Below are 27,375 nucleotides of genomic sequence, written 5' to 3' on the forward strand. Positions count from 1 at the left end.
TCCCCCATCTATGCAATGGCAGACTTGGGCAGATGGTCTGCAAGTTCCCTGAATGCTCTGGCACTCCAGCAGTGAATAACCTGCAGTCCTACTTTTTAGCCTTGCCATTTTTTTTTTTTGTTTGTTTTTTAAGACAGAGTCCTGCTCTGTCATTTCAAATAGAGTACTATGATGTCATCACAGCTCACTGCAACCTCAAATTCCTAGGCTCACGTGATCCTCCTGCCTCAGCTTTCAGAGTAGCTGTAATGAAGGCATGCACCAACATGCCCGGCTAATTTTTTCTAATTTTGTAGAGATAGGCTCTCACTCTTGTTCAGGCAGGTTTCAAACTCCTGGCCTCAAGCAATCCTCCTATCTTAGCCTCCTAAAGTGCTAGGATCACAGGTGTGAGCCACCATGCCCCATCGCTAGCCCTCCTTTTTAACATGACCATGATATGCCTCAGAACAGATGCAGGGTGACAACAGAGGGAAAACACGCAGAGGAATTGACTGGTTTTCCAATCACCTCAATCCAGGCTTGCTCCTGCTGAACTGGGGGATGCAGTGCGTGGGACAATATGGGAGCCTCATGTCTGCTGCAGAGGACAAGGACACTTGAGAGAAAGGGCTCAGAACAGACAGCCTGGGAGCATCTAGAGGGCAGGTATCATTCAGCGCCAAGATGGCGTGCTTGGCTCCTTTAATAGGCTATGTAAGAGGCAAGATATTATGGGATCACTGGGAAAATCATCAATTCTAGGAGTAAAAGAAACACAATTTCAGCAGAGGTTCTGGCTCTGATTAAGACAGAGTAAACACACTCCACCCTGTCTCTCTCCCTGAATACAAGTCAAAGCCCTGCACAGGATGCGCCAGGCAGCCATCTGAGGGTGCTGAAAGCAAATGTTAGCAAAGATACTGGCGAAGGAAACCAGGAGTACAAACAGTCCAGTGGTACATTTCCTGGATTATGATTTCCTCCCAGGACTCAAACACAGCCCAGATTCTCAAGCCAGCCATCAGAAAGAGATCCAAGAGAAGACCTTGCTAGTCCAAAATGCAGGAAGAGCAGCCCAAAGACAATGGGGAAAATCCTCTCTCTCTCTCTCTTTTTTTTTTTTTCCTATTCTTCCCCAACCCTGTCTTCAGGCAAGCCCCACTCTTAAAACTGCAACCCCGTGGTAGGTGGTGGCAGCAGTGAAAGGGCAGGCACAAAAACGCAAACTATCTGGGTAACTATAATGGACTATTTATGTCTCTTTAAGCTCTTTAAAATATGTATAATGGTTGAAAGCCAAAATTTAAACATGGCATTTTCAATATATAGGTATAACACGTATAGAAACTACAATATAAGGGGGAGGTAAAGGGATCTATGTGGTAGCAAAGTTTCAATTCCATAGAAAGTAGATTATATTCCACCTCACATAGACTGTAAAAAGATCTGTGTTTTGTAACCACTGGAACAATCACTAAAAAACTATACAAAGAAATGCAGTAAGCAAACAAAAACCTAAAACGATCACTAAAAATCCAGCCAAAGAAAAACTAATCCATCAGTGTCAGCAGTCTGTCACTTGTGGGCACAGTTAAAAAACATAAATGGAGTTCAGTGCCTGAAGCTCAAGTGGCTAAGGTGCCAACCATATACACCAGAGCTGACGGGTTTGAATCCAGCCCAGGCCTGCCAAACAACAAGGACAACTACAACCAAAAAATAACCGGGCATTGTGGTAGGTGTCTGTAGTCCCACCTACGTGGGAGGCTGAGGCAAGAGAATCACTTAAGCCCACAAGTTGGAGGCTGCTGTGAGCTGTGATGCCACAGCACTCTACCTAGGGCAACAGCTTGAGGCTCTGTCTCAAAAAACAAACAAATAAACAAACAAACAAACAAAAAACATAAATAGGGCAGTCAACTTTTCTCTCCAAAATGTGAGGTTGGAAATCAGAAACGGTGACTTCAGAGTGAGGATTAGGTTTAAGTGGTCTTCAGGGTGTGTGGGGGTTGGTAGTCAGATAGATGAGGCTGCAAACAAGTCTGTGAGTTGGCAGAGACAGCAAGCGACAGAACAAGGGAGAGGCTGGCTGGGAGGAGGGAGGAGCCCCAGGTCTGTCTCCCAGGTCTACAGGGTGGAGATGCATCTCCTGCTCCCCCTGGAGCCCATTGGAGTCTCTACAGCCTTGCACCAGGGCAAGATGCCCAAACTTCCCCAGCAGGATCCTCAGCCAGCCTAAATGTGTTTATTCCTCACAACACAAAGCCTTGTCTTCAGTGTGGCTTTTGTTTTTAGAAAAGGCCAAAGAATGGAGAGAGATGCATTAACCTAGCAAGAGCCCTTAGGATACCAATGTCTTGTTGGTTTTTAATTCAGCACTGACTGATTGGAGCTTTGGTCCTGTGGGTGTACCTGCCATCAAAAGCATTTGCTCTCTGGGTGGCTCCTGTGGCTCAGTGGGTAGGGTGCCGGCCCCATATACCCAGGGTCGGTTTGAACCCAGCCTCAGCCAAAATGCAACAAAAAAATAGCCGGGTGTTGTAGCGGGTGCCTATAGTCCCAGCTGCTCGGGAGGCTGAGGCAAGAGAATTGCCTAAGCCCAGGAGTTGGAGGTTGCTGTGAACTGTGTGATGCCACGGCAGTCTACTGAGGGCAATAAGGTGAGATTCTGTCTCTATTGAAAAAAAAAAAAAAAAGCATTTGCTCTCAAAGGCAGGGAGGGACACTCTGGCAGATGCTAACTCAACCCTGTTGCTTTCTGTGATTGATGACATCTACTTTCTGGTTTATTAGCCACCTGGGGATTGCTCAATGGGTGTACATGTAGCAGAGCACAAGGTCTCTTCACTAGACGTGCAGGGCCAAAGTCAAACTCATAACCACAGAGCCAATGTCCACCTCACACCCACAGGGCTAAGGTCATCCCCAGACTCACAAAACCAGGTCCTCACTGGACTCATGGGTCTCTACCAACAGAGCCAATGTCCAGCCCAGGTCCTGCTGAGAGTGGTTGGGTCCCAGGTAATCCTTCTAGAACAGGTGGCTTCCTTGTTTCATCTACCCTTCTAGAATAGCATAGCAGGTGCTATAGAGTTAACATCTGCCTTAACCAGGACTTTTTAAATGTCTATGACATAACGTCTGAGCCAGAGAACACAGAGGAAATGGGTCTTGCCAGCCCACCACACATACTGCAAGCATGATGGAGAACCCTTGTCATGAGTCCAAGTTGGGTCATTAGCACTGCCTGGGATGCTGGCCTGCTGCCCCTGCTGTCCTCACTGTCCCCTGTGCTCCCACTTCTTGCTATGCTGGCCTTCCTGGGCCTGTTCTTTTCCTCTACCTTCTCTCTCACTGCCAGGATTCGTTTGGATGAGCTTGACCACAACTGACCATTGGCACTCTCTTGGGCACCTGCCCCCAGGAACCTGCTATCTGCCCTCCCTGAACTCTGGACTGCAAGGCTAGGACTATCACAACAATGGTGGGGCTACCTGTGAAGGCAAATCTGTCCTCTTCTATTTTCTTTTTGAGGTGTTTGATTTCAAAGTCCCTTTCCTTCAGCAGCTTATACAATCTCCCATTCTCATCGACTGTTTCCCTGAGCTCATCTCGAAGCTGTTCAATCTCATCTTCAAGCACCCTACAATGCAAAGGCAGAATTACTGTTCCTTCCCAAGGACAGATGGGTACGGGTCAAGCTTCCACTGCTCAGGTTTGTGATACCTGGGTTGGGCACTAGGTGGTGATAAGAACCGGTTTGAAAAATAGGAAAATGAAATTAAGGGGAACAGATGAGCAGATTTTATTAATAACACACTGTTCTTAGAACTGAGTGATTAAGCACACACACACATGAGCACGTATAAAAGAAGAAAGTTTGAGTAACATTGTTTATTAGCTGGCTTTAACAGAGAGCTACATAAAACCCCTCACTCAAAGAATTCATACTACTTTCAAGTATCTGTGGAACATGCACAAAAATGCATTATTATAGGGTATGAGGGTTATCTTAGCTAATTGCAAATAATGATACTATACAGGCTATTTTTCTAAAATTAGGAATCAGGGCGGTGCCTGTGGCTCAGTGAGTAGGGCGCCAGCTCCATATAACGAGGGTGGTGAGTTCAAACCGGGCCCCAGCCAAACTGCAACAAAAAAATAGTCAGGGTTGTGGTGGGCGCCTGTAGTCCCAGCTACTTGGGAGGCTGAGGCAAGAGAATCGCCTAAGCCCAAGAGCTGGAGGTTGTGATGCCACAGCACTCTACTGGGAGCGACAAAGTTAAGACTCTGTCTCTAAAAATAAAAATAAAAATTATATAATTAGGAATCAATAATTTAAAAATAGCAAAAAATAAAAACAAGGCTCAGTGCCTGTAGCTCAGTGATTAGGGCGCTGGCCATATACACTGAGGCTGGTGGGTTTGAACCCAACCCAGGCCAGCTAAACAATGACAACTACAACAACAACAAAAAAATAGCCGAGCGTTGTGGTGGTCACCTGTAGTTCCAGCTACTTGGGACGCTGAGGCAAGAGAATTGCTTAAGCCCAAGAGTTGGAGGTTGCTGTGAGATATGACGCCACAGCACTGTACCGAGGGTGACATAGTGAGACTCTATCTCAAAAATAAACAAATAAATAAATAAATAAAACAAAGTAAATAAAAAACAAGGCTGAGCATGGTGGCTCACACCTGTAATATTTGTTATTTATTTATTATTATAATTATACATATATATATATTTTGTAGAGACAGAGTTTCACTTTATCGCCCTCAGAAGAGTGCCGTGGCATCACACAGCTCACAGCAACCTCCCAACTCCTGGGCTTAGGCTATTCCCTTGCCTCAGCCTTCCGAGCAGCTGGGACTATAGGTGGGACTACAGCTGGGACTACGCCCAGCTATTTTTTTGTTGCAGTTTGGCTGAGGTTGGGTTTGAACCTGCCACTCTGGGTATATGGGGCCAGTGCCCTACCCACTGAGCCACAGGCACCACCCTCACACCCATAATCTTAGCACTCTGGGAGGATCATTTGAACTCAGGAATTGAAGACCAGCCTGAGCAAGAGCGAGACCCCATCTCTACTAAAATAAGAAAAAATCAGGCCGGGCGGCGCCTGTGGCTCAGTGAGTAGGGCGCCGGCCCCATATGCTGAGGGTGGCGGGTTCAAACCCAGCCCCGGCCAAACTGCAACAAAAAAATAGCCGGGCGTTGTGGCGGGCGCCTGTAGTCCCAGCTGCTTGGGAGACTGAGGCAAGAGAATCGCGTGAGCCCAAGAGTTAGAGGTTGCTGTGAGCCGTGTGACGCCACGGCACTCTACCCGAGGGTGGTACAGTGAGACTCTGTCTCTACAAAAAAAAAAAAAAGAAAAAGAAAAAATCAGGCCAGGCACAGTGGCTCATGCCTGTAATCACAGCACTCTAGGAGGCTGAGGCAGGAGTATTCTTTAAGCTCAGGAGTTTGAGAGCAGCCTAAGCAAGAGCAAGACCTATCTCTACTAAAAATCAAAAAATTGAGGCTAGACAACTGCATGAGCCCAAGAACTTGAGGTTGTGGTAAACTATGATGCCACGGCACTCTACTCAGGGTGCCAGAGTAAGACTCTGTCTCAAAAAAAAAAAAAAAAAAATTAGTGGGGTATTGTGACAAGGGCCTGTAGTCCCAGCTGTTTGAGAGGCTGAGGCAGCAAAATTCATTGAGCCAGGACTTTGAGGTTGCTGTGAGCTAGGCTGAAGACATGGCACTCTAGCCTGGGCAATAGAATAAGACTCTATCTCTAAAAAATAAAATAATAAATAGATAAAAATACAAAACAAAACTCAACTCCCAATATATGTCTGAAACTAAAAAAAACCACACTTCTAAATTATTAAGGGGTTAAGAAGAAATTATAATGCCCATTATAAAGCATTTAGAATTGATTGCCCATAGAAGCTATATCAAAACTTGTACTAGACTGTTCATTGCAGCTCAATTTACAATTGCTAAAATGTGGAAACAGCCTAAGTGCCCCTCAACTCAGGAATGGATTGACAAATTATGGTACATGTATACCATGGAATACTATTCAGCCATTTAAAAAATGGAGATTTTGCAGCATTTGTATTAACCTGGATGGAGGTGGAACACATTATTCTTAATGAAGCATCACAGGAACGGAGAAGCATGAATCCTATGTATTCAACTTTGATATGAGGACAATTAATGACAAGTAATGACACAGTGGGGGATGGGGGAAGAGGAGAGCAGACAGAGAGAGAAGGAGGGAGGGGTGAGGGAAAGGGAAAAAAAAGAAAAGAAAATAGTGACTAATTCTCACATAAATCGGATTTAATTTTGACCAAAGTACATTATTTGAACAATAATTTTTTTTTTTTTTTTTTTGTAGAGATAGAGTGTCACTTTATCACCCTTGGTAGAGTGCCATGGCATCACAGCTCACAGCAACCTCCAACTCCTGTGTCTGGGTGATTCTCTTGCTTCAGCCTCCTGAGTAGCTAGGACTATAGGCGCCCGCCACAACGCCCAGCTATTTTTTTGTTGCAGTTTGGCCAGGGCTGGGTTTGAACCCACCACCCTCAGTATATGGGGCCGGCACCCTATTCACTGAGCCATAGGCGCTGCCCTGAACAATAATTTTTAATTCAATTTGTTAATATGTTGTTTAATATGTTTGTAATTTTCCTTTATAATAAATTTTTTCCAGTTTTAATATCAGATATATCCAGATGAAATAGAATGATTTTGAAGTATTCTTTTTCTATTGTCTTTAAGATTTGGCATGATCTGTATTTTGAAATTTTCTTCTATTTTTTTTTTTAGATAGAGCCTCAAGCTGTCACCCTGGGTAGAGTGCTGTGACATCACAGCTCACAGCAACCTCCAACTCTTGGGCTCAAGCGATTCTCCTGCCTCTGCCCCCCCAAGTAGCTGGGATTACAGGCGCCTGCCACAACGCCCGGCTATTTTTTTTGGTTGCAGCCGTCATTGTTGTTTGGTGGGCCCAGGCTGGATTCGAACCCGCCAGGTGTATGTGGCTGGCGACTTAGCCACATGAGCCATAGGCACCGAGCCTTCTATTTTTATTTATAAAAATAAATATTCTATAGTTTTTGAGACTTTGGAAAAAAAAAAAAAGAAGTTAACTGATAACTCCAAACTGAACCTCAGAGTCAAAGCATTCTATGATAGACATACTTTTTTTTTTTTGGTAGAGACAGAGTCTCACTGTACCGTTCTTGGGTAGAGTGCCATGATCTGACAATGTGAATGTTACTTTTTTTGCATTATTATTATTATTTTTTTTTTTTTTTGTGACAGAGTCTCACTTTGTCGCCCTTGGTAGAGTGCTGTGGCATCATAGATCACAGCAACCTCCAGCTCTTGGGCTTAGGCGATTCTCTTGCCTCAGCCGCCCGAGTAGCTGGGATTACAGGTGCCCAACACAACACTCGGCTATTTTTTTTTTTGTTGTTGCAGTTTGGCCGGGGCCAGGTTAGAACCCACCACCCTCGGTACATGGGGCCGGCGCCCTACTCACTGAGCCATAGGCGCCACCCTGCATCATTATTATTATTATTATTGTTCAATATTTCGTTGCAGCAATCGTCTGATTTGTTTTCTGAATGTATTTATCTTCTTCCATTCTTTACGAGGTTTTTGTTTCTAGTCCTTATCTTAAATGTTGTTATTGTTATTAAATTTTAAGCCTCTTTAATTTTGTGAAGGCAAAAAGTGGAAACCAAATAAACACATGTACATGTGTAGAGAAAACAAAAAAACTTGTGAAATGCAACTATAATTAAGGTCATGAATTTCTTTCTATCACTTTAGCTGCATTTTATTACAAGTTTTGTTACAGCTTCTGTGAAGTATGGGGTGGGGTGTGTGTGTGTGTGTGTGTGTGCGTGCACGTGCATGTGTGTATCACAAAACCAAATAAGAATTTTCTTTTCTTTTCTTTATTTTTTTTTATTTTTATTTTTTGAGACAGAATTTCAAGCTGTCACCCTGGTAGAGTGCTATAGCATCACAGCTCACAGCAACCTCCAACTCCTGGGCTCAAGCAATTCTCCTGCCTCCACCTCCCAAGTAGCTGGGAATACAGGCACTCACTACAACAGCCAGATATTTTTTGGTTGTAGCTGGCATTGTTGTTTGGTGGGCCCGGGCTGGATTTGAACCCGCTAGCTCAGGTGTATGTGGCTGGTGCCTTAGCGGCTTGAGCCACAGGCGCCGAGCCAGAATTTTCTAAGCTTTAAGTTAAGGCCAGGTCTCTAGGTTTTAGGTAAATCTGACAAAAAATTAGAACAGGTAGTTGACTTTATATATTACAAGTCATCTTGTGAGGGTCTTTTCAGAACTTGAGGACATAAGAAATCCATGACTGATAGGTCTGTGAACACTTCTCTGTTAGGCACAGAGCAGATGCCCCGCAGACAACTGCTGGGGAAGTAAATATAGTAAGTCATAGGTAACAGTAATTAATATGTAATAGTTATTATTACTGTTGTTGTTATTACTATTTCAGCAATGGCTCAAGTATCTACCAATTTGAATTTCTCTGGTTTGGGGATAGGTCAATTTAGAAATAGGTCCGGGCTAGCCAGGTATTGTGGTGGGTGCCTGTAGTCCCAATTACTTGGGAGGCTGAGGCAAGAGAATCGCTTAAACCCAAGAGTTTGAGATTGTTGTGAGCTGTGACACCATGGCACTCTACCCAGGGCAACATAATGAGACCCTTGTCTCAAAAAAAGAAAAAAAGAAAAAGAAATAGGTCCAGGGTTATCTTAGAGCTAATATTTATGAGTCATATAATTTTTTTCCATTATTGAGAAATCTTTTTTTCCAATTAGCATTTTAAGTAGAACATGCTGAAAACTGAGAAACCATATAAAGTAGAATTTTAAGATGGATAAAATAGATTCTGGGCAAAACCAAAAGCAAAGAGACAGTTCAACAAGTGTGATTTTTTTTAGCAAAATGACTAGTAGGAGATTGTTTCAATACAGACTCCTGCTTTTAACAACAAGTATAAATCCATATGTAGTTGCATAACATTACTGAATTTAGAATGAAGTAAGAAGATTCTGAACTCTTTTCAACTTTTTCACCAACTGTAAAAAATCTACCAAGAGCTTCTTTAGGACAGGGTGTGTCTTCTTGTATTGTTATATGTCAAGAAAGAGAAATCGGAACAGGAGAATTCCCAGGTGAGATTTGGTGCAATGATCATCTATGAACCATCAGTTAGCCAATCAGCTTGGAAACCCAAACACAGATTTCATAAAAGACACATTACAAAAGAAAATTCAAGTGAATAAATTATACCTTGATGACTTTGACTTTGAATAACTTTTAAAATACATATGCACGTACCATGTCAAATTATGTCCATAGGAGCACAGATCTATCAGACTTAAGAGTCATTAATAACAACTTTTGTGTCAAACCTTCCAACCTTGTTTGTTTTTTGAGACAGAGTCTCACTCTGTCACCCAGGCTAGAGTACAGTGGCATCAGCCTAGTTCATAGCAATCTCAAACTCCTGGGCTTAAGCAATTCTCCTGCCTCAGCCTTCTGTGTAGCTAGGACTATGGGCACCTGCCACTATATCTGGCTAATTTTTCTATTTTTAGTAGAGATGACATCTTGCTCTTGCTAAGGCTGGTCTAGAACTTCTGTGCTAACGGCATTCTCCTACCTCAGCTTCCCAGAGTGCTATAGGCATCAGCCACCATGTGCAGTCACACTACTTTCAATCAACAAATCTCCATCTAGCCAGCCCACGTCTGTGATCATTTCTCCCCCTCTTTTGTACCTCCCTGTGATGCTCCTGGGAGAATTCAAATTTGCATTTACCTCTGTTCAAAGCTGTTTTTTGAGTTTTGCTCCCCTGCCTGGAGAGGGCTGAGGCCATCTGAGACCTCCAAAGGCTCTTTTTGGTCATCAACTTCATTTCTGAGGCTCAGTTCCTTTTCCTTTTTTTTCTCCATCTGCTTCTGTAAACGTTTGTGCTGCATCTCCTGCATGGCCTTGAACTGGAGCCGCAGAGTGTCCTGTGAGCCTTCATCTGTTGCCATCTTGCCCTAGGAGTCAGAAAATCAGTCTGGGCTGGAGTGAAATCCATAGGGAGCACACAGTCAGCCCTGTCTGCAACCCCCAACCCCTGAGTTTACTGCCTAGCTTTGCACTGGGTCCAAGCACAGCCTCAGGAATCCCACTCTCATCTCAAATCATTTGAAAGCCAAAGCTGAGCTGAGTGTCCTCTACTAGTCCTGAATATGCCACTAGACTGCATATGGCATCAGAATATTCTCCATGACTCAGACTCAACACCTGACCCTTGCCCGTCCCTTAAATCAGGGGTTCTCAACTATGGCTGAACATAAAACCGCCTAGGAACTTCTACAATATAATAAGGCCTGGGCCCACCCCAGACCCAACTAAGTCCTAATTTCTAGGAATGATGCTTGGACATCATTAACTTCTTTTTCTTTTTAAATTGAGTTATATTTTACATACAGTAAAGTGCATAAATCCTCAGCACACAACTTAATGCGGTGACCATGCAGATCATGGTATAGGGTACTTCCAGCCCCTGAGCAGGCTACTTTGTACCTCCCTGAGTGAATTGCCCCCAAGGTAACCATTATTCTGACCTCTGCCACTGAAGATGAGTGTTGCCTGATTTCTTTTTAATCAGTTCTACTGAAGTGTAATTTATGTATAATAAAATACACCCTATATGTACAAATGAGTTTTTACAAATATACTCACCTATGGAAACTCCCACGTCATCATGAAATAACAATGTCATCACCCAAAAAGCTCCCTGTGCCCCTTTGCAGTCAATCTCCCAGTCAGTCCCAATGCTAGGCAAACTCCTCTGTTTTTGTTTATTGCAGTTTTGCCTTTTCTAGAATTTCATGTAACTGAAAATCATATAGTAGGTAGCCTTTTGTGTCTGGAGTTTTTTATCTAGAACTAGCTTTTGGAGATTCATCCATGTTGCATGTATTGCTAGTTCATTCCCTTTTATCACTGGGTAATATTATTCTGTATTGATAAAGCACAATTCGCTTATTACAGTCACCTGTTATCAGATACCTGAGCTATTTCCAGGTTTAGTGATTATGAATAAAGTCATTATGAACATGCATGTATAAGAAAATATTTGTGTGAATGTATGTTACTGCTCTTGGGTAAATACCTTGAAGTGAAAATGCTTGGTTATATGGTAAATTTAAGTTTAACTTTGTAAAAAATTGCTAACCTGTTCTCCAGAGTAGCTGTAACATTTTACATTCCTCCCAGTGTATCAGAGTCTTAGTCGCTCTATCCTTGTCAACAGATAGTATGGTCAGTCTAAATTGTAGTCTTCTTATTGGTATGCAATAGTATTTCAATGTGGTTTTTTGTTTGTTTTTGAGACAGGGTCTCTGTCATCCAAGCTAGAGTACAATTGTGCAATCACAGCTGTCAGCAACTTCAAACTCCTGGGCTCAAGCAATTCTCCTGCCTCAGTTCCTGAGTGGCTGGAACTATAGGCACACATCACCATGCGTGGCTAATTATCACATTTTTGTGAGGTGGGGTCTTGCTATGTTGCTCAGGCTGGTCTCAAATTCTTGGCTTCAATTTATCTTCTCCCCTTGCCCTCCTAAAACACTAGGATTATAGCTCTGAGCCAGCACTTGCCCACCTTAATGTGGTTTTAATTTGCATTTCTCTGCTGACTAGTTAGGTTGAGCATCTCTTCATGTACTTACTGACCATTTGTATGTCTTCTTTTATGTCTATTCATATTTTTGCCCACTTTTTAATTGTATTATCTGTCTCATTAGTGAGTGGTCAGAGTGCCTTATATATTCTTGATGTTTTGTCTGTTTGAATTTCACATAAATGGAATAACAGAGCACAAATGAGAGACTTTTTAAATGTTTCCCACAAGATTTTAAACAGTAACCAGTGTTAAGAACTCCTGATGTAAACCAGCCTCAAGCCATGTCATCCACCTGTCATCCAATTCATCCTAAATCTTATCCTCAAATCTGCCCGCATACCACCATTTCCACTGATAGCACTCTCATTACTATGCTCACAACCACCTCAGGGCGTTTGTATTGCTGTTGACTCTCCCAGGTATCTACCTTCCTCCTTCTCAAGTGTCATTTTAGCAGAGGCCTCCCTCACACCCTACTGTAGAAAGCGTCCCTACCCTCAACCTCATGCCCTTTCCTGTTATATCTTCTGTCACATGGAGTGTCACCTGACACATTATATATTTATTTGCTGACTTGCTGGTTTCCTCTCTCCCTTCACACCTGCTTCACAATGGCAGGCACTGTGTGTTGCTTATTGTCGCAGCCTCAGTGACTGTAACACAGGGCCTGGAATGTCACAGACATGAAATGAATACTTGGTGAACAAATGATGATTGTAATGTCCCCAGGACTTATCAAATAGGCTCCTACTACCCTCACTCCCCTTCCCCTCCTCACCTCACGTGCAGTCCAGCCTGGTTTCTCTGAGGCACGGCTCTGAGCCAACAGCCCCTGTGTAAAACTTTCAGCAGATGCCCATTAGTCACAAAACCAAGTCCAACAGCATTGATGGCTCTGGGAGATTTAGCCTCAGTTTCTAGTCTAGTCTTTTTTCTGTCACAATGCTGAGTTCTAGCTAATTGTATCAACTTGCTCCTCTGTCCCTACACTTTCCGCTCCTCCAGGGCTTAAATTGTGCTGGTCCTCCCACACCAGTCCTTTGTCACCCTCCAGGAGGGGCCCTCTCCCTGTCCCCACACCCTCAGCTGCTCTACCTGTACCTCCCCACTCTACTTATCTCTATCTCGCCCAGAGGAGTAGCCCTAGAACCTATACCCAGTGGCTCTGAAACCTGTCAAAACATCAAATCCCAAGGGATAAAATCTAAAAATACCAATGCCCAGGCCTCACCCCTAGAGAATTCAATTTAATTAGTCTGGAGGAGACAGGAGGCATGGGGCTATTTAAATGCTGCCCAGGTGGTTGTAATGCGCTGTGGACCAAGCCAGAGGTCAGGCAAAAGTCAAGCAAAAGCGGGAGCTGGTGTTATGTTGGAACTCCTTACCACATGGCTCTGCCCACTAAGTGGAACCGTAAAGAATTAGGAAGTCGGGGCTGTCCACACCCTGCACATTCCAAAGAAAGGTTTGGCACTTGACCTGCATCAAAGCCTGTAAGGTGACTTCTAAGCCCTTGGACTACTCCAGATAATCTATGCTAATAATGTGATTCATGCTGGGGGGCCTTGAGTCCTCAGATGTGGTATCTTCTATCAGCTTGACCTCTCGAGGGGCTGGAGGTTGGGTGACTAAGGTCAACCATGCCTATGTGACCATTTCCTAATAACCACTCTGGACACCAAGGCTTGGGTGAGCTTCCCTGGTTGGCAATACTCAGTGCATGTTGCCACACATTGTTTCTGGGAAAAGTAAGCACTGTCTGCATAACCCACTGGGAGAGGACAATTGGAAGCTTGTGCCTGGTATCTCCTGTACACAATTAGCTACGTGCCTCTTTCTTTGCTAATTTTGATCTGTATTATTTCATGTAATAAACAGTAACTGTGAGTACAATGGCTTTTCTGAGTTCTAGCAAATCATTAAAATTGACAGTGGTCTTGGGGACTGTTAAACTACAGGAACCCCCAGGACATTTCAATTGTATAACAGCCATAGTCTCCATGGTGGGGCCAAAAAGATGGGACGTACAGAATATAATGTGACTTAATTGGACTCAATGTTTTAAATTTAGGAAGGGGTCAGCAAACCTTCTTTGTAAAGGACCAGACAGTAAATATTTTAGGCTTTTGGGCCATATGATTTCTGTCATCGCTACTGTACTTTACCACCATAGCAGAAAGTAGCCAGAGACAACACGTAAATGAATGAGTGTGGCTGTGTTACAATAAAACTTTATTACAAAAACAGGCAGTGAGCTGGACTTGGACTGTGGGCCTTTAGTGTGCTAACCCAATTTAGAGGAATTTCACCTGAAAAGGTGTTTAGCGATTGAATGAAACCCTATTGAGTTTGTTAGTTTAAAGTGTAACTCTTTAATAATACAGTTTAAAAATAAATTTATCTTGGGGCAGCACCTGTGGCTCCGTGAGTAGGGCACCAGCCCCATATACTGAGGGTGGCAGTTTCAAACCTGGTCCCAGCCAACTGCAACAAAAAAATAGCTGGGCATTGTGGTGGGTGCCTGTAGTCAGGAGGCTGAGGCAAGAGAATCGCCTAAGCCCAAGAGCTGGAGGTTGCTGTGAGCTGTGACTCCATAGCACTCTACTGAGAGCGACAAAGTGAGACTCTGTCTCTAAAATAATAATAATAATAATAATAATAAATTTATCCTGTGATTCCTTACTTTTTGTAGAAGATAAAAGAGACCACCAGATCGTTCACTTTCTAAACTGGGTTATCTTGGAGAGTGAAAAAAAGAGTTGTTAATAACCACTCTGTGTCAACAGCGAGTCAGGAAAACAAACTGGAAGCTGTGACCAGCATGTAAAGTAGTGGTTCCCACCCTTGCTGCACACTGGGATCATCCAGGCAGCACGTCCAGGGATCCTGATGTCGCTGGTCATGGTATAGCTTGGCACTGGATGTGAAGGAAAGTACTACCAAATCCAAAAAGGGGGGGGGACCAGATAAGTAGCAGCACCCCTCGCCCCCTACCATAAGAATGTGACCTTTTGTAACTGTCCTAGGAAATAGCCCCGAGCTGAAGCAGATAACCGGTAACTGGTTCTGAAAGAAAAAAGCTAAGCAAATGTTTAACTGCTGATCTTGTCTTAAGACAGATGAGTAATGAACCAGAGTTGTTCTTATCTGGAAAAGCCCCTATGTCTGCTCCCCTCCCTAAAGCCCCTGCTATGTCTGCTACCCCTCCCTACTTTGTGGTTTTTGCCTTTATAAGCTTGTAAAACCTGCTGTTCAGGGTTTGACTCCTCGGCTCCTAAAAGAGTTGCGAGTCAAGCCCCAGCATGCTGGAATAAAATCCTCTTGCTGTTTGCATCAAGCGCCGACTCTTGCGGTTGATTGGGGTCGTCATCGCTCAGGGCAGAGTGGGGGGTCCTGCCCCAAGTCTTTCATTTGGGGGCTCGTCCGGGAGATAACGACCACCCCTCGCCTGCAGAGTCGACCTTGGAGGTAAGAAAGGGGTACCCCGAAAACTGTCTGGTCTGTGTCTTCAGTCCTTTGTTTGACTTTGTGTGCGCGCTTTCGATTTTGCAGCCGTTCGGCACCTCGTGAGAGTGGCCAGACAGTGGTCGGTAGACGTGCCTGGAGGACCACAGGCTGAAATCCTGGGGGACGCCCCAGGAACGGAGGAGAACCAGGGACGCCTGGTTGTCTCCTGCTGTAAGGGCGCTGATCGAGTCCAGTTGTTCGATCAAAAATTACAGGAAACGCGCCCGTCTGATTCTGTTGTAGGCTTGTGAGGGACCAAGTGTGGTAGGTAGGTCCTTGTATCTGTAATATTTCTGTTATTCCTGTTATTTGTGTTTCTGACATATCTACTGACGATGGGACAGACTGTGACAACCCCTCTGAGTTTGACTCTAGATCATTGGACTGAAGTGAAGAGAAGAGGTCGTGACCTGTCAGTAGAGGTTAAAAAAGGCCCATGGCAGACTTTCTGCTCCTCAGAGTGGCCCACTTTTAACGTCGGCTGGCCGTCAGGAGGTACCTTTGACTTATCTCTTATTTTTGCTATCAAAGAGATTGTTTTTCAGAGAGGACCGGGAGCCCATCCGGATCAACAACCTAACATCATAGTCTGGCAGGACCTGGTGCAGAATCTGCCCTCCTGGGTTCGGCCGTGGACTGCCACACCCAGGTCCCCGTCTAATCCTCAGGTGCTCGCTGTCCAATCTTCTGGTTCCAGAAAAGGGGGTGGCGGCTCGGACCCCCCTAAGAAGATCTACCCGGAAATTCAGACTGATCATCTTCTCCTCGACCCTCCGCCCCCTCCTCCCCCATACCCTCCCGCTTGGCTCCTGTCGGGGGGCAGGGAGGACCAGCATCACCAGATCAGGCGATTGCCCCCTCTGCACCCCCAGGGGAACCTTCACTGGGGCCCGCCCAAGGTACCAGGAGTCACCGCCGGGGAGGAATGTCTCCCGACACTACTGTTGCCCTGCCCCTGAAGGCATACGGCCCCCCGCCAGTGGCAACAGATGAGGGACCACCTCCTCTCCAGCCCCTCCAGTACTGGCCATTTTCTTCTGCAGACCTGTATAACTGGAAAACTAATCACCCCCCTTTTTCAGAAGACCCCCAACACCTGACTGGGCTGGTAGAGTCCCTGATGTTCTCTCATCAGCCCACATGGGATGACTGCCAGCAGCTCATACAGACTCTCTTCACTACTGAAGAGAGGGAGAGGATTTTACTAGAAGCTAGGAAGAATGTACTCTGGGCGGATGGGCGTCCTACCCAGCTCCCCAACATCATCGAGGCTGCCTTTCCCCTCTCCAGACCTGACTGGGACTTCAACACAGCAGAAGGTAGGGAGCGACTGACAGTCTATCGCCAGGCTCTAGTGCAAGACGCCCCACTAATTTGGCTAAGGTAAGAGAAGTAATACAGGGGGCCACGGAACCCCCCTCAGTGTTTCTTGAGCGCCTAATGGAAGCTTTTAGACGCTACACCCCATTTGACCCTGCCTCTGAAGGACAGAGGGCTTCTGTGGCTATGACTTTCATAGGGCAGTCAGCTGTAGACATTAAAAGAAAGCTGCAGAGGATTGAAGGATTGCAGGACTATACCTTGCAGGATTTAGTTAAGGAAGCTGAGAAAGTATACCATAAAAGAGAAACTGAGGAAGAAAAAGAGCAGAGAAAGGAGAAAGAGAGAGAGGAAAGGGAAAATAAGAGAGACCAAAGACAGGAGAAAAACTTAACACGGATTTTGGCCGCAGTAGTAGGGGAGAAGAGCCAGGAACAGACCCAAGGTAGAACTAAGAAGTCAAGTAGCCTGGGCAACCGCGTCCCGTTAGATAAGGATCAATGTGCCTACTGTAAGGAGAAGGGGCACTGGGCCAGGGAATGTCCTAAAAAAAAGAAGAAAGAACTCTCCAAGAAAGTACTGGCCTTAGAGGAAGAAGAAGATTAGCGGGGATGGGGCTCGGAACCCCTCCCTGAGCCTAGGGTAATACTTAAGGTGGAGGAGAAGCCAGTTGAGTTCCTAGTAGACACCGGAGCTCAACACTCAGTCCTACTCGAACCATCAGGACCCGTCTCCAAGAAAAAATCCTGGGTTGTAGGGGCCACAGGGCATCAGCAGTACTCATGGACTACCCGAAGATCAGTAGATCTGGGAGTGGGACGGTAACCCACTCGTTCTTAATTATCCCTGAGTGCCCTGCGCCCCTCCTGGGGAGAGATTTACTCACCAAAATGGAAGCCCAAATCACTTTCACTCCTGATGGCCCAGAGGTAACCCAGAATAAGAGAGTAACAGCCCTGACCATGCGTTTAGAGGATGAACATAGACTCTTTGAAAAGCAGCGGGAGAAAGGGACTAGTCTCGTACATGACTGGCTAGAAAAATATCCCGAGGCATGGGCCGAAACTGCTGGAATGGGACTGGCCGCAGAAAGGCCTCCTATAGTCATAGAACTCAAAGCTACTTCCACTCCTGTGGCAGTGCGCCAGTATCCTATGACTAGGGAAGCTCGGGAAGGGATTAGGCCTCACATTCAGCGTCTCCTACAGCTGGGCATACTAGTAAAGTGCCAGTCACCATGGAACACCCCCTTATTACCCGTCAAGGAACCCGGCACAGGAGACTATCGCCCTGTGCAGGACTTGAGAGAAGTAAACAAGCGGGCGCAAGACATCCACCCCACCGTGCCTAACCCTTATAATCTGTTAAGCTCTCTCCCTCCGGACCATATCTGGTACACCGTCCTGGATTTGAAGGATGCCTTCTTCTGCCTCCGACTACACTCCTCTAGCCAGAACATCTTCGCATTTGAATGGAGAGACCCGGACTCTGGAACGACGGGGCAATTGACATGGACCCGACTTCCACAGGGGTTCAAGAACTCCCCAACCATCTTTGATGAAGCCCTCCACCAAGACCTAGCTCACTTTCGCGCCAGCCACCCTCAGGTAACGCTCCTACAATATGTAGATGACTTACTACTAGCTGGAACGACAAAAGAAGAGTGCCATCGGGGCACAGAACTGTTGCTGGAAGAACTAGCCCACTTAGGATATCGAGCCTCCGCCAAGAAAGCCCAGATCTGCCAGAAAGAGGTAACGTACCCGGGTTACACCCTAAGAGGAGGGCAGAGATGGTTAACAGAAGCCAGGAAGCATACTGTGACTCAGATTCCAGTTCCCCGCTCGCCCCATCAGGTGTGAGAATTCTTAGGGACTGCGGGTTTCTGCCGCTTATGGATACCGGGGTTTGCTACTCTGGCAGCTCCCCTCTACCCTTTGACCAAGGAAGGCACTCCCTTCGAGTGGGATGCCAGCCAACAGCGGGCCTTTGACAACATTAAAAAGGCATTATTATCAGCCCCGGCCCTGGCTCTACCAGATGTAACAAAGCCCTTTGTCCTATACGTAGATGAGAAGAGAAGAGGGGCCCGAGGGGTGCTGACGCAGCCTTTAGGGCCATGGAAAAGACCGGTAGCATACCTCTCCAAGAAATTGGACCCCGTCGCTGGTGGTTGGCCAGCCTGTCTGAGGTCTGTGGCGGCAGTGGTGGTACTGGTAAAAGATGCAGACAAATTGACTATGGGGCAGAAGTTGACAGTCATTGCCCCCCATGCTTTAGAAAGCATCATCAGACAGCCCCCTGACAGGTGGCTGTCCAATGCCCGCATGACACATTACCAGAGTCTCCTATTAAATGGAGACAGAGTCCAGTTTGGCCCGCCTGTTATCCTCAACCCGGCTACCCTACTACCTGATACCTCTGTCCGGGAGGATGTATTACACACATGCCAAGAAGTACTGGCTGAGGAGACTGGAACTCGGAGGGACCTCTGTGATCAGCCCCTGCCGGATGCCCAACTGACCTGGTTCACTGATGGGAGCAGCTCCATAATAGAAGGTAAAAGGGTGGCCGGGGCGGTGGTAGTGGACGATAAGCAGACCATCTGGGCAAGTAGTCTGCCTGAAGGGACGTCGGCCCAGAAGGCCGAGCTGGTTGCCTTGACCCAGGCCTTACATTTGGCAGAAGGGAAAAAGGTTAACATATACACCGATAGCAGGTATGCTTTTGCTACAGCCCATGTTCATGGGGCCATTTACAGACAGCGAGGACTGTTGACTTCAGCAGGAAAAGAAATTAAACACAAGGAAGAAATCCTAAGTCTACTGGAGGCTGTTCACCTCCCTAAGAAAGTAGCCATTATCCACTGCCCTGGACATCAGAAAGGGGGGTCCAGAGTTGCCAAGGGAAACCAAAGAGCCGACCAAGAAGCTAAGCGAGCGGCTCAAAGGCTCAACATCCTGCCGCTATATGAAAACACTTTAAGGCCTAGCCTTAAAGAAATAGCACCCCCCCTTGTCAAACACTTTAAATATTCGGAGTGGGATCTCGAGAGGATGGACAGATTAGGCCTCCACTTAGAATCCCCAGAGGGGATCCGAGAAACCCCGGAAGGAAAAATCATCCTCCCTGAGGAGCAGGCGATCACCTTTCTCAGACAACTTCATAAATTAACCCATCTGGGCCCCAAGCATCTAAGAACTATTGTTCAGTCCTCCCCATACTATATTATAGAATTAAGTAAGCTCGTTGATGCAGCTGTAAAAGAGTGCAGACCTTGCCAATTAGTAAACACCCAGCCTAGCACACTACCTCAGGGAAAACGACTCCGAGGGGATCGCCCTGGAAGCTACTGGGAAACAGATTTTACTGAGATTAAGCCGACTAAGTACGATACAAGTACTTGCTAGTGTTCATAGACACTTTCTCAGGATGGGTCGAAGCTTTTCCTACAAAGAGGGAGACTGCTCAAGTTGTGGCCAAAATAATATTAGAAGAGATTTTTCCAAGATTTGGGCTACCCAAAGTAATCGGATCCGACAATGGTCCCGCTTTCGTTGCCCAGGTTAGTCAGGGTTTGGCCAAAATCCTGGGGCTTGAATGGAAATTACATTGTGCTTATCAGCCCCAGAGCTCAGGGCAGGTAGAGAGGATGAATAGAACCCTAAAAGAGGCCATGACTAAATTATCCTTAGAGACTGGCATTACTGACTTGACAGTCCTTCCCTTTGCCCTGTTCCGTGTGCGCAACACCCCTAGCACTCTCAAGCTGACCCCCTTTGAAATCCTATATGGAGCTCACCCTCCGCTCGTTGCCATGCAGCACCTCCCTTCCCCAGAATCTTACTCCTCTCAATCTCTATACACCAGATTAAAAGCCCTTGAAACTGTGCAAAAGGAAGTGCGGAGCAGGCTGATGGAAGCCTACAAGCCCGGAGATCTGCAAATACCTCACCAGTTCCAGGCTGGAGATTCGGTGTACATCTGGCGCCACCGGACAGCCAACCTTGAACCACGGTGGAAAGGACCATACCTAGTACTGCTCACAACCCCGACCGCAGTAAAAGTTGATGGCATTGCAGCCTGGATCCACGCGTCTCATGTCAAACCAGCACCGCTGCCAGACTCCGGGTGGAAAGTGGAAAAGACGGACAACCCCCTCAAGCTCCGCATCCGCCGCAGTAGCCCTGCTCCTGCTGATACAACTCCCGGTGATAAGTAGCTCCAGTCCCAACCCCCATTCCCCCCAGAGGTTAACCTGGCAGGTTCTCTCTCAGACTGGTGATGTAGTATGGAGTACTACAAAAGAGGACCCTCCTTGGACCTGGTGGTCGTCCCTCACCCCAGATATTTGTGCCTTAATAGCAGGGCTGGATACATTGGGATATCCCCGATGAGAACTTTGAGGAGGTTCCATCGAGCCTTGATCACCATTTAACAAAGCGCTCGCTTACCCAAGGCTCCACATCCCAAGGCCAGTACATTGCAGACGCCCCTGGCTGTGGCAACTTGCCCGCCCAGCGCCAGATGCGACAAACGGAGTTCTATATCTGTCCCCGGGACGGGAGAACGAGAAGCCAGGCCAACAGATCATACTGCTTCTAATTCTTACCTTTGGGCCCTGCATTTTCAACCGTATAGTCACCTTCGCCCGGGAGAGAGTAAGTGCTGCACAAGTGTTAATGCTCAGACAGCATTACCAGTCTCTCCGCCGGGATGATAGCCATGAGAATGAATACATAGAGCCAGAAGTTCCATGATTAGAACTTCCCAAAAAACAAATGGGGGAATGAAGGAAAGTACTACCAAATCCAAAAAGGGGGTGGGGGACCAGATATGTAGCAGCACCCCTCGCCCCCTACCATAAGAATGTGACCTTTTGTAACTGTCCTAGGAAATAGCCCCGAGCTGAAGCAGATAACCGGTAACTGGTTTTGAAAGAAAAAAGCTAAGCAAATGTTTAACTGCTGATCTTGTCTTAAGACAGATGAGTAATGAACCAGAGTTCTTCTTATCTGGAAAAGCCCCTGTGTCTGCTACCCCTCCCTAAAGCCCCTCCTATGTCTGCTACCCCTCCCTACTTTGTGGTTTTTACCTTTATAAGCTTGTAAAACCTGCTCTTCAGGGCTTGACTCCTCGGCTCCTAAAAGAGTTGCGAGTCAAGCCCCAGCATGCTGGAATAAAATCCTCTTGCTGTTTGCATCAAGCGCCGACTCTTGCGGTTGATTGGGGTCGTCATCACTCAGGGCAGAGTGGGGGGTCCTGCCCCAAGTCTTTCAGATGCTACTGATCTGTTTGTGCTACTGTGTGTGTGGCCTGGCCTCAGGTGACATGGCATCTGGGTGGGTTTAGCCAGCTGTGTGAGTCTAAGAGCTTTCTAGATCCTCCAGACCTTAGTCCCGGAAGCAGATGATGACATAAAGGCCATGGATGTGCTATGAAGGCCAAGTGCAAAAAGAAGTATGAAGATACCCTGTCAATTATGAATTCATAGCGACAAAAAATTGTTTTCTTCCTTCCTGTTGGTCTCTCTTGAAGACTCCCTTCCCCCTCTTCCTTGATGTCCCGCACAGTGTTGCCTGTGATCTACCAGCAGAAAGCCTTCTAGTTGTTGGGCGGACAGTGAGGCCAGCCCCACAACTCAGCTACCTCCAGCATCTGCACCCACTGCCCTCCATCACAAGGTCACCTCCTCTGTACCTCATTTCCTGTCTGCTCCAGAGGTGTCTCCCAGTGCTTCTCCATCACTCTGGTGACTTGCTTCCCATCCTAGCGTCCTGGGATTTGCCTTTGTCCCTGTAATCCCTTTCATACAATGACCATCTAAGACCTTTCTTTTCTTTTTCTTTTTTCTGTAGAGACAGAGTCTCACTTTATTGCCCTTGTAGAGTGCTGTGCCATCACAGCTCACAGCAACCTCCAGCTCCTGGGCTCAGGCGATTCTCCTGCCTCAGCCTCCCCAGTAGCTGGGACCACAGGCACTCACCACAACACCCGGCTTTTGTTGCAGTTTGGTCGGGGCCGGGTTTGAACCCACCACCCTTGGTATATGGGGTCAGAACCCTACTCACTGAGCCACAGGTGCTTCCCCATCTAAGACCTTTCTAAAACCAGATCTAAGTGGCTCCTGACTCAATAAAAACCCTGCCAGGACTCACAGGAGCCACTATGGCTGGTCCAAGGCTGTATTCAACTGTTAAAAGGAAAAGCTTTAGGCAAATTAAACTGTGCAGAGTTTAATTGAGCAAAGAATGATCTGCAAATCAAGCAGCCCCCAGAACCGGAATAGGTTCAGAGTGACTCCAAGCTATCACAAAATTGGATAACATTTATGGACTGAAAAAGGAAAGTGATGTTCAGAAAACTAAAGTGAGGTACAGAAACAGCTAGAAAGTTAAAGCTCAGTATGGTGCCCCATGATCACATTAATGTACACAGCTATGATTTAATAAAAAAGAAAAAAGAAAGTTAAAGCTCAGCATTTTCCTTCTTTGAACATGGCTTAAATAGCTGGCCACCTGTGATTGGCACAAGAGTAGGTTACAGTCTGTTTACAAATCCAGCTAGGTTACAATTCACTATGTACCAAGAACTTAAAATATCTAAGGAGGCAGCTTTAGGGTAAATTTAACACATCCCACAGACATTTTTGTTTGATTCTCACAGAATGCTATGTTAGGATTTTAATTTTCTGCCAACATTAAAAGATGTTTAGATTTCAATTAAATAAAGATTTCCAGCTTCTCATATAAAAGTTTACAGACTTGGCAATGCTGTGCCCACTGTCCCACATGGACAGCAGCTGCAAGGCAGAGGAAGTTCCCTCTGGGCAGGGAATGTTCTTTCCATTCAACCACTGTTCCTGCCACTTCCAGATGCCATGGCTGGCACATCAGCTGCCTATTACCATTGCATTGTTCTTTTTCTTTCTTTCTTTCTTTCTTTCTTTTTTTTTTTTTTTGTAGAGACAGAGTCTCACTTTATGGCCCTCGGTAGAGTGCTGTGTCCTCACACAGCTCACAGCAACCTCCAACTCCTGGGCTTAAGAGATTCTCTTGCCTCAGCCTCCCGAGTAGCTGGGACTACAGGAGCCCACCACAACGCCCGGCTATTTTTTGGTTGCAGTTAGGCCCGGGACGGGTTTGAACCCGCCACTCTCGGTATATGGGGCCGGCGCCTTACCGACTGAGCCACAGGCGCCGCCCTCTTTTTTTTTTTTGAGACAGAGGCTCAAGCTATCACCCTGGGTAAAGTGCTGTGGCATCACAGCTCACAGAAACTTCCAACTCTTGGGTTCAAGCAATTCTCCTGCCTCCACCTCCCAAGTAGCTGGGGCTGTAGGCTCCAGCCACAATGCCCAGCTATTTTTTGGTTGCAGCTGTCATTGCTGTTTGGTGGGCCTAGGCTGGATTCCAACCCACCAGTTCAGGTGTATATGGCTGGTGCCTTAGCCGCTTGAGCCACAGGTGCCGAGCCTGTTCTTTTTCTTATATTAGCTGCATTGACCCACTTTCATTTCTCACAAGCTCCTACAGATGTTTGGAGGCATCTTCAGCCACCTTCAGGCAGCCTGCCTGGGATGCCGTCGTCCCCAGGCCTCCTCACCCCAGCCCTTTTCCTTTCCACCAACTCCCACTTAGCTTTTAGGATTCCCCACAGGGCACTCTGTGGACTCTCAGAATTACTAGCACAACCCTTGATCTCAATGTATTATAATTATCTAAGATCATTTATAACAATCTATAATATTTACATTCTTTCCCTTTAAAAGAAACCTCTTAATGTGGAACATGACTGACTCCATTTTGTACTGACTGACTCCATCTTGTACATGGTTTAAAACTTTGCAGCCCCCACTCTGCTCCTCCCCTCACATATTGTTACAGGCCCCTGAGCACATATACCCTGCAGGAACAGAAAGGTTAAGTTTAGAGTTGTAAGACCTTGGAAACTCCAGTCTGGATGCAACACTGGCTCTTCTTAAAGGCCCTTTTGTGCCCACTTACCCCTTCCCTATAAACTCTAATCTGGCAAGTCTTGCTTCTGTAACTACTTGGCTCTTAGGCGCCCAACCCCACTGAAAGCACAAGTTAAAAATCCTGCTCCACTGCTTTTCTGAGAGATTCTTTCGGGTATGAACCCACTCTTGGTGCCAGCTAGTAAAGGACCCTAAAACTCTGTGGGACTCTGTGCTGGTGTAATTCTCTATAATTCCACTCGCGTTTGAGTACAACATTAAGGGCAGGGGTCTTATGTCTTATTTATTTGTTAATTCTCAGCATCTTGTCCAGAATAGACCTTAAATTAATGTTAGTAGGAATGTCAGTGAATGAATGAACACAGTAACTTATAATACTTTTTTCCTTTTCTACTCCCGACTTGCACTTGAAGTCACTGGGAAACCAGTACTTCTTGGATATACTCAATGCCCTGGGAAAATTACTTATCTGTAAAATGGGATGATGACACTTAAGAACTTCATAGGGAGGTCTGAAGATTAAGTGAGAGAATGCATGGAAGTTATTATCGTTTTCACCGTATGAAAAGTCAAGCCTCAAAAAAAAAAAAAAAAAAAAAAAAAAAGAAAAGTCAAGCCTCAGGTGGCGCCTGTGGCTCAAGGAGTAGAGTGCTGGCCCCATATGCTGGAGGTGGTGGGTTCAAACCCAGCCCCAGCCAAAAACTACCAAAAAAGGAAAAAAAAAAAAAAAAGTCAAGCCTCTGGGAGAGGAACAGCCATGCAGCACCAAGAGGACCCCAGTGGCCCCTGGGTACTAACATCTGGTCTGTGCCATGCCTGAGGCCAGTGGAGATTTGGATTAATTAGTCTGGGCTGTGGCCAGGGCATCTAATTTTAGTTTCCCAAGTGAGTCTAATGTTCAGCTGGGATGAGAATGAGGGGTGGTAAATGTTCTGAGAGGCTAACTGTGGAGACAGATGATGCAGGAGAGACAGGTACCTCAGTCAACTTGAAGCTGGGTGTTGAAGAAACTAGCCTGAGGTAGGGAGGGAGGGGCCTAAGACGGTGCAGAGGGATCTCCTGCTAGAAGAGCACTAGCAGAGAGAAGGTGATGAGTGTGGGTGAACAGGGTTCAGGATGGCCAGAGGGCCAGAGACTTGGGGAGGCACTGGAGGGAGGGTCTGATCTACCCAGCTAAGGAGCCCTAGACTTCAGCCTGAGGTTTGGAGAAGTCGACAGGATTACACTTGCTTTTTATGAAGCTGGAGGCAAAAGGCTTAGCTGGGAGGGGAGTCTCTGAGAATAGTGTGAAATCAAAAATGGAATGGAGATGGAGAATTGGGGACAGGAACTGCTACCAAACAGAAGAGACTGAAGGCAGATGTTCAGAGAAGGGGAGGGGAAAATCAGAGGGGGTTTGGGTTTGAATGCTGGGCAGAGAACAGGCGCTGGTGAAGGAGCAGTGTCCCAGGCTTTGGACAAGGTGGTGAACCGCTGGGTTTGAGACATCCTAGGCCTTCCACATGGAGCTGCTGGGTGGGGAGATAGCTAGGTGGATCTAGGGCTCAGGATGGCAGCCTGGGCTGGAACCTGAGGTGGCTGACACCCAGAGTGTGGACAAAGTAGTGTACAGAGAGGGTGTAGAGTGAGGAGAGAAGGAAGGGGAAGAAGGATGAAGGACAGACATCTGAAAACAGACAAAGGTGAGTAGGTGTCGGTAGGCAGAGAAGGAGGTAGGACAGGGCTGAGTAGGGCAGAGGCCATGGGGCAGGAAACTGTGGCTAGGGGTAGTTGGGAGGGAAGATGCCAGTAACCCCTCTGAGATAGACCCAGAAAACATTCTTTCCTCCCTTCCTAAACAGCTTAATTGCAAGTCAAGGTTGACTCTTAACCATGGACAACAGGATCTCAGAGGAGGTTGCTGATTCCCAGGAACCAGAAAGGAAAACTTTTGCTTTTTAGAAGCTCATAAGAAGAAGGCTGAAGCTAAACTTTTCAAAATCTCCCTTGGTCCTGCCCGATTCCTCACTATTCCATGAGAGTGTGGTGTATGTTGAAAACAGGCACAAAGATGTGCTGGTTTCTATTTTGGGGAGTCCAGATGAGTGACTGGAAAACTTTTTGTCACCTTCTACCACTCTGAAGGTAAAAACTGTCATGTTCATCTCTGAATCTTTCTGCTGTACAAGCCAGCATAGGTTTGCCTTGACTGCTAAGTTTATGCCATAAATACTTGGAGCCTGTAGCTCAGCGGCTAATGTACCAGCCACATACACTGGGGTTGGCAGGTTTGAACCTGACCCAGGCCTGCCAAACAACAATGACAACAACAACAACCAAAAAAAAAAAAATATATATATATATATATGTATATAGCCGGGTGTTGTGGCAGGCGCCTGTAGTCCCAGCTACTTGGGAGGCTGAGGCAAGAGAATCGCTTAAGACCAAAAATTTGAGGTTGCTGTGACCTGTGACTCCATGGCACTCTACCAAGGGCAACAATGAGACTCTGTCTCCAAAAAAAATAAAATAAAATAATTTATGTCATACATAAATAAAAGAATCATAACAGCAGCTTTGGCCCTAGAACAAGCAGCACAAAAGGCACTGAACTTGGATTCATGGGCTCACATAGGATGTGGGTTAAAGAATCACTCAGCAAATATTTACTGGCATAACACAGCCACAGACAAAGCTCTGTCCTTAGACCTTAAACTCTGCTGGGGGAGACAGACATTGATCAAATGGCCATGCAAATAAACATGCAATGATAACTTAGATGCTCTGAAGGAGGGGTACGTGATGCTGAGAGCCTCTCTCAGGCATCTGACATAGGCCAGGGGGTAGGGTACCATGAAGTACAAGCAGGAGTTAACTACAG

The 27,375-nt window shown here is 46.2% G+C and overlaps 1 protein-coding gene across 5 annotated transcripts in view; it reads right to left on the reverse strand.

Annotated features, from left to right (window-relative positions):
- Positions 1–27,375, reverse strand: part of CCDC13 (coiled-coil domain containing 13) — a 78,498-nt gene that overhangs the window by 42,176 nt on the left and 8,947 nt on the right. For all 5 annotated transcript variants that reach the window (XM_053598982.1, XM_053598980.1, XM_053598979.1 and 2 more), the window contains exons 2-3: positions 9,847–10,073; positions 3,477–3,625 (exon numbers count right to left, since the gene is read on the reverse strand). In XM_053598982.1, coding sequence (XP_053454957.1) covers positions 3,477–3,625; positions 9,847–10,067 — 370 coding nt within the window. In that variant the 5' untranslated portion in view covers positions 10,068–10,073. The remainder of the gene's footprint in view (positions 1–3,476; positions 3,626–9,846; positions 10,074–27,375) is intronic.

This window comes from Nycticebus coucang, chromosome 8 (genome assembly GCF_027406575.1).
Source record: "Nycticebus coucang isolate mNycCou1 chromosome 8, mNycCou1.pri, whole genome shotgun sequence".
Lineage (NCBI taxonomy): Eukaryota > Metazoa > Chordata > Mammalia > Primates > Lorisidae > Nycticebus > Nycticebus coucang.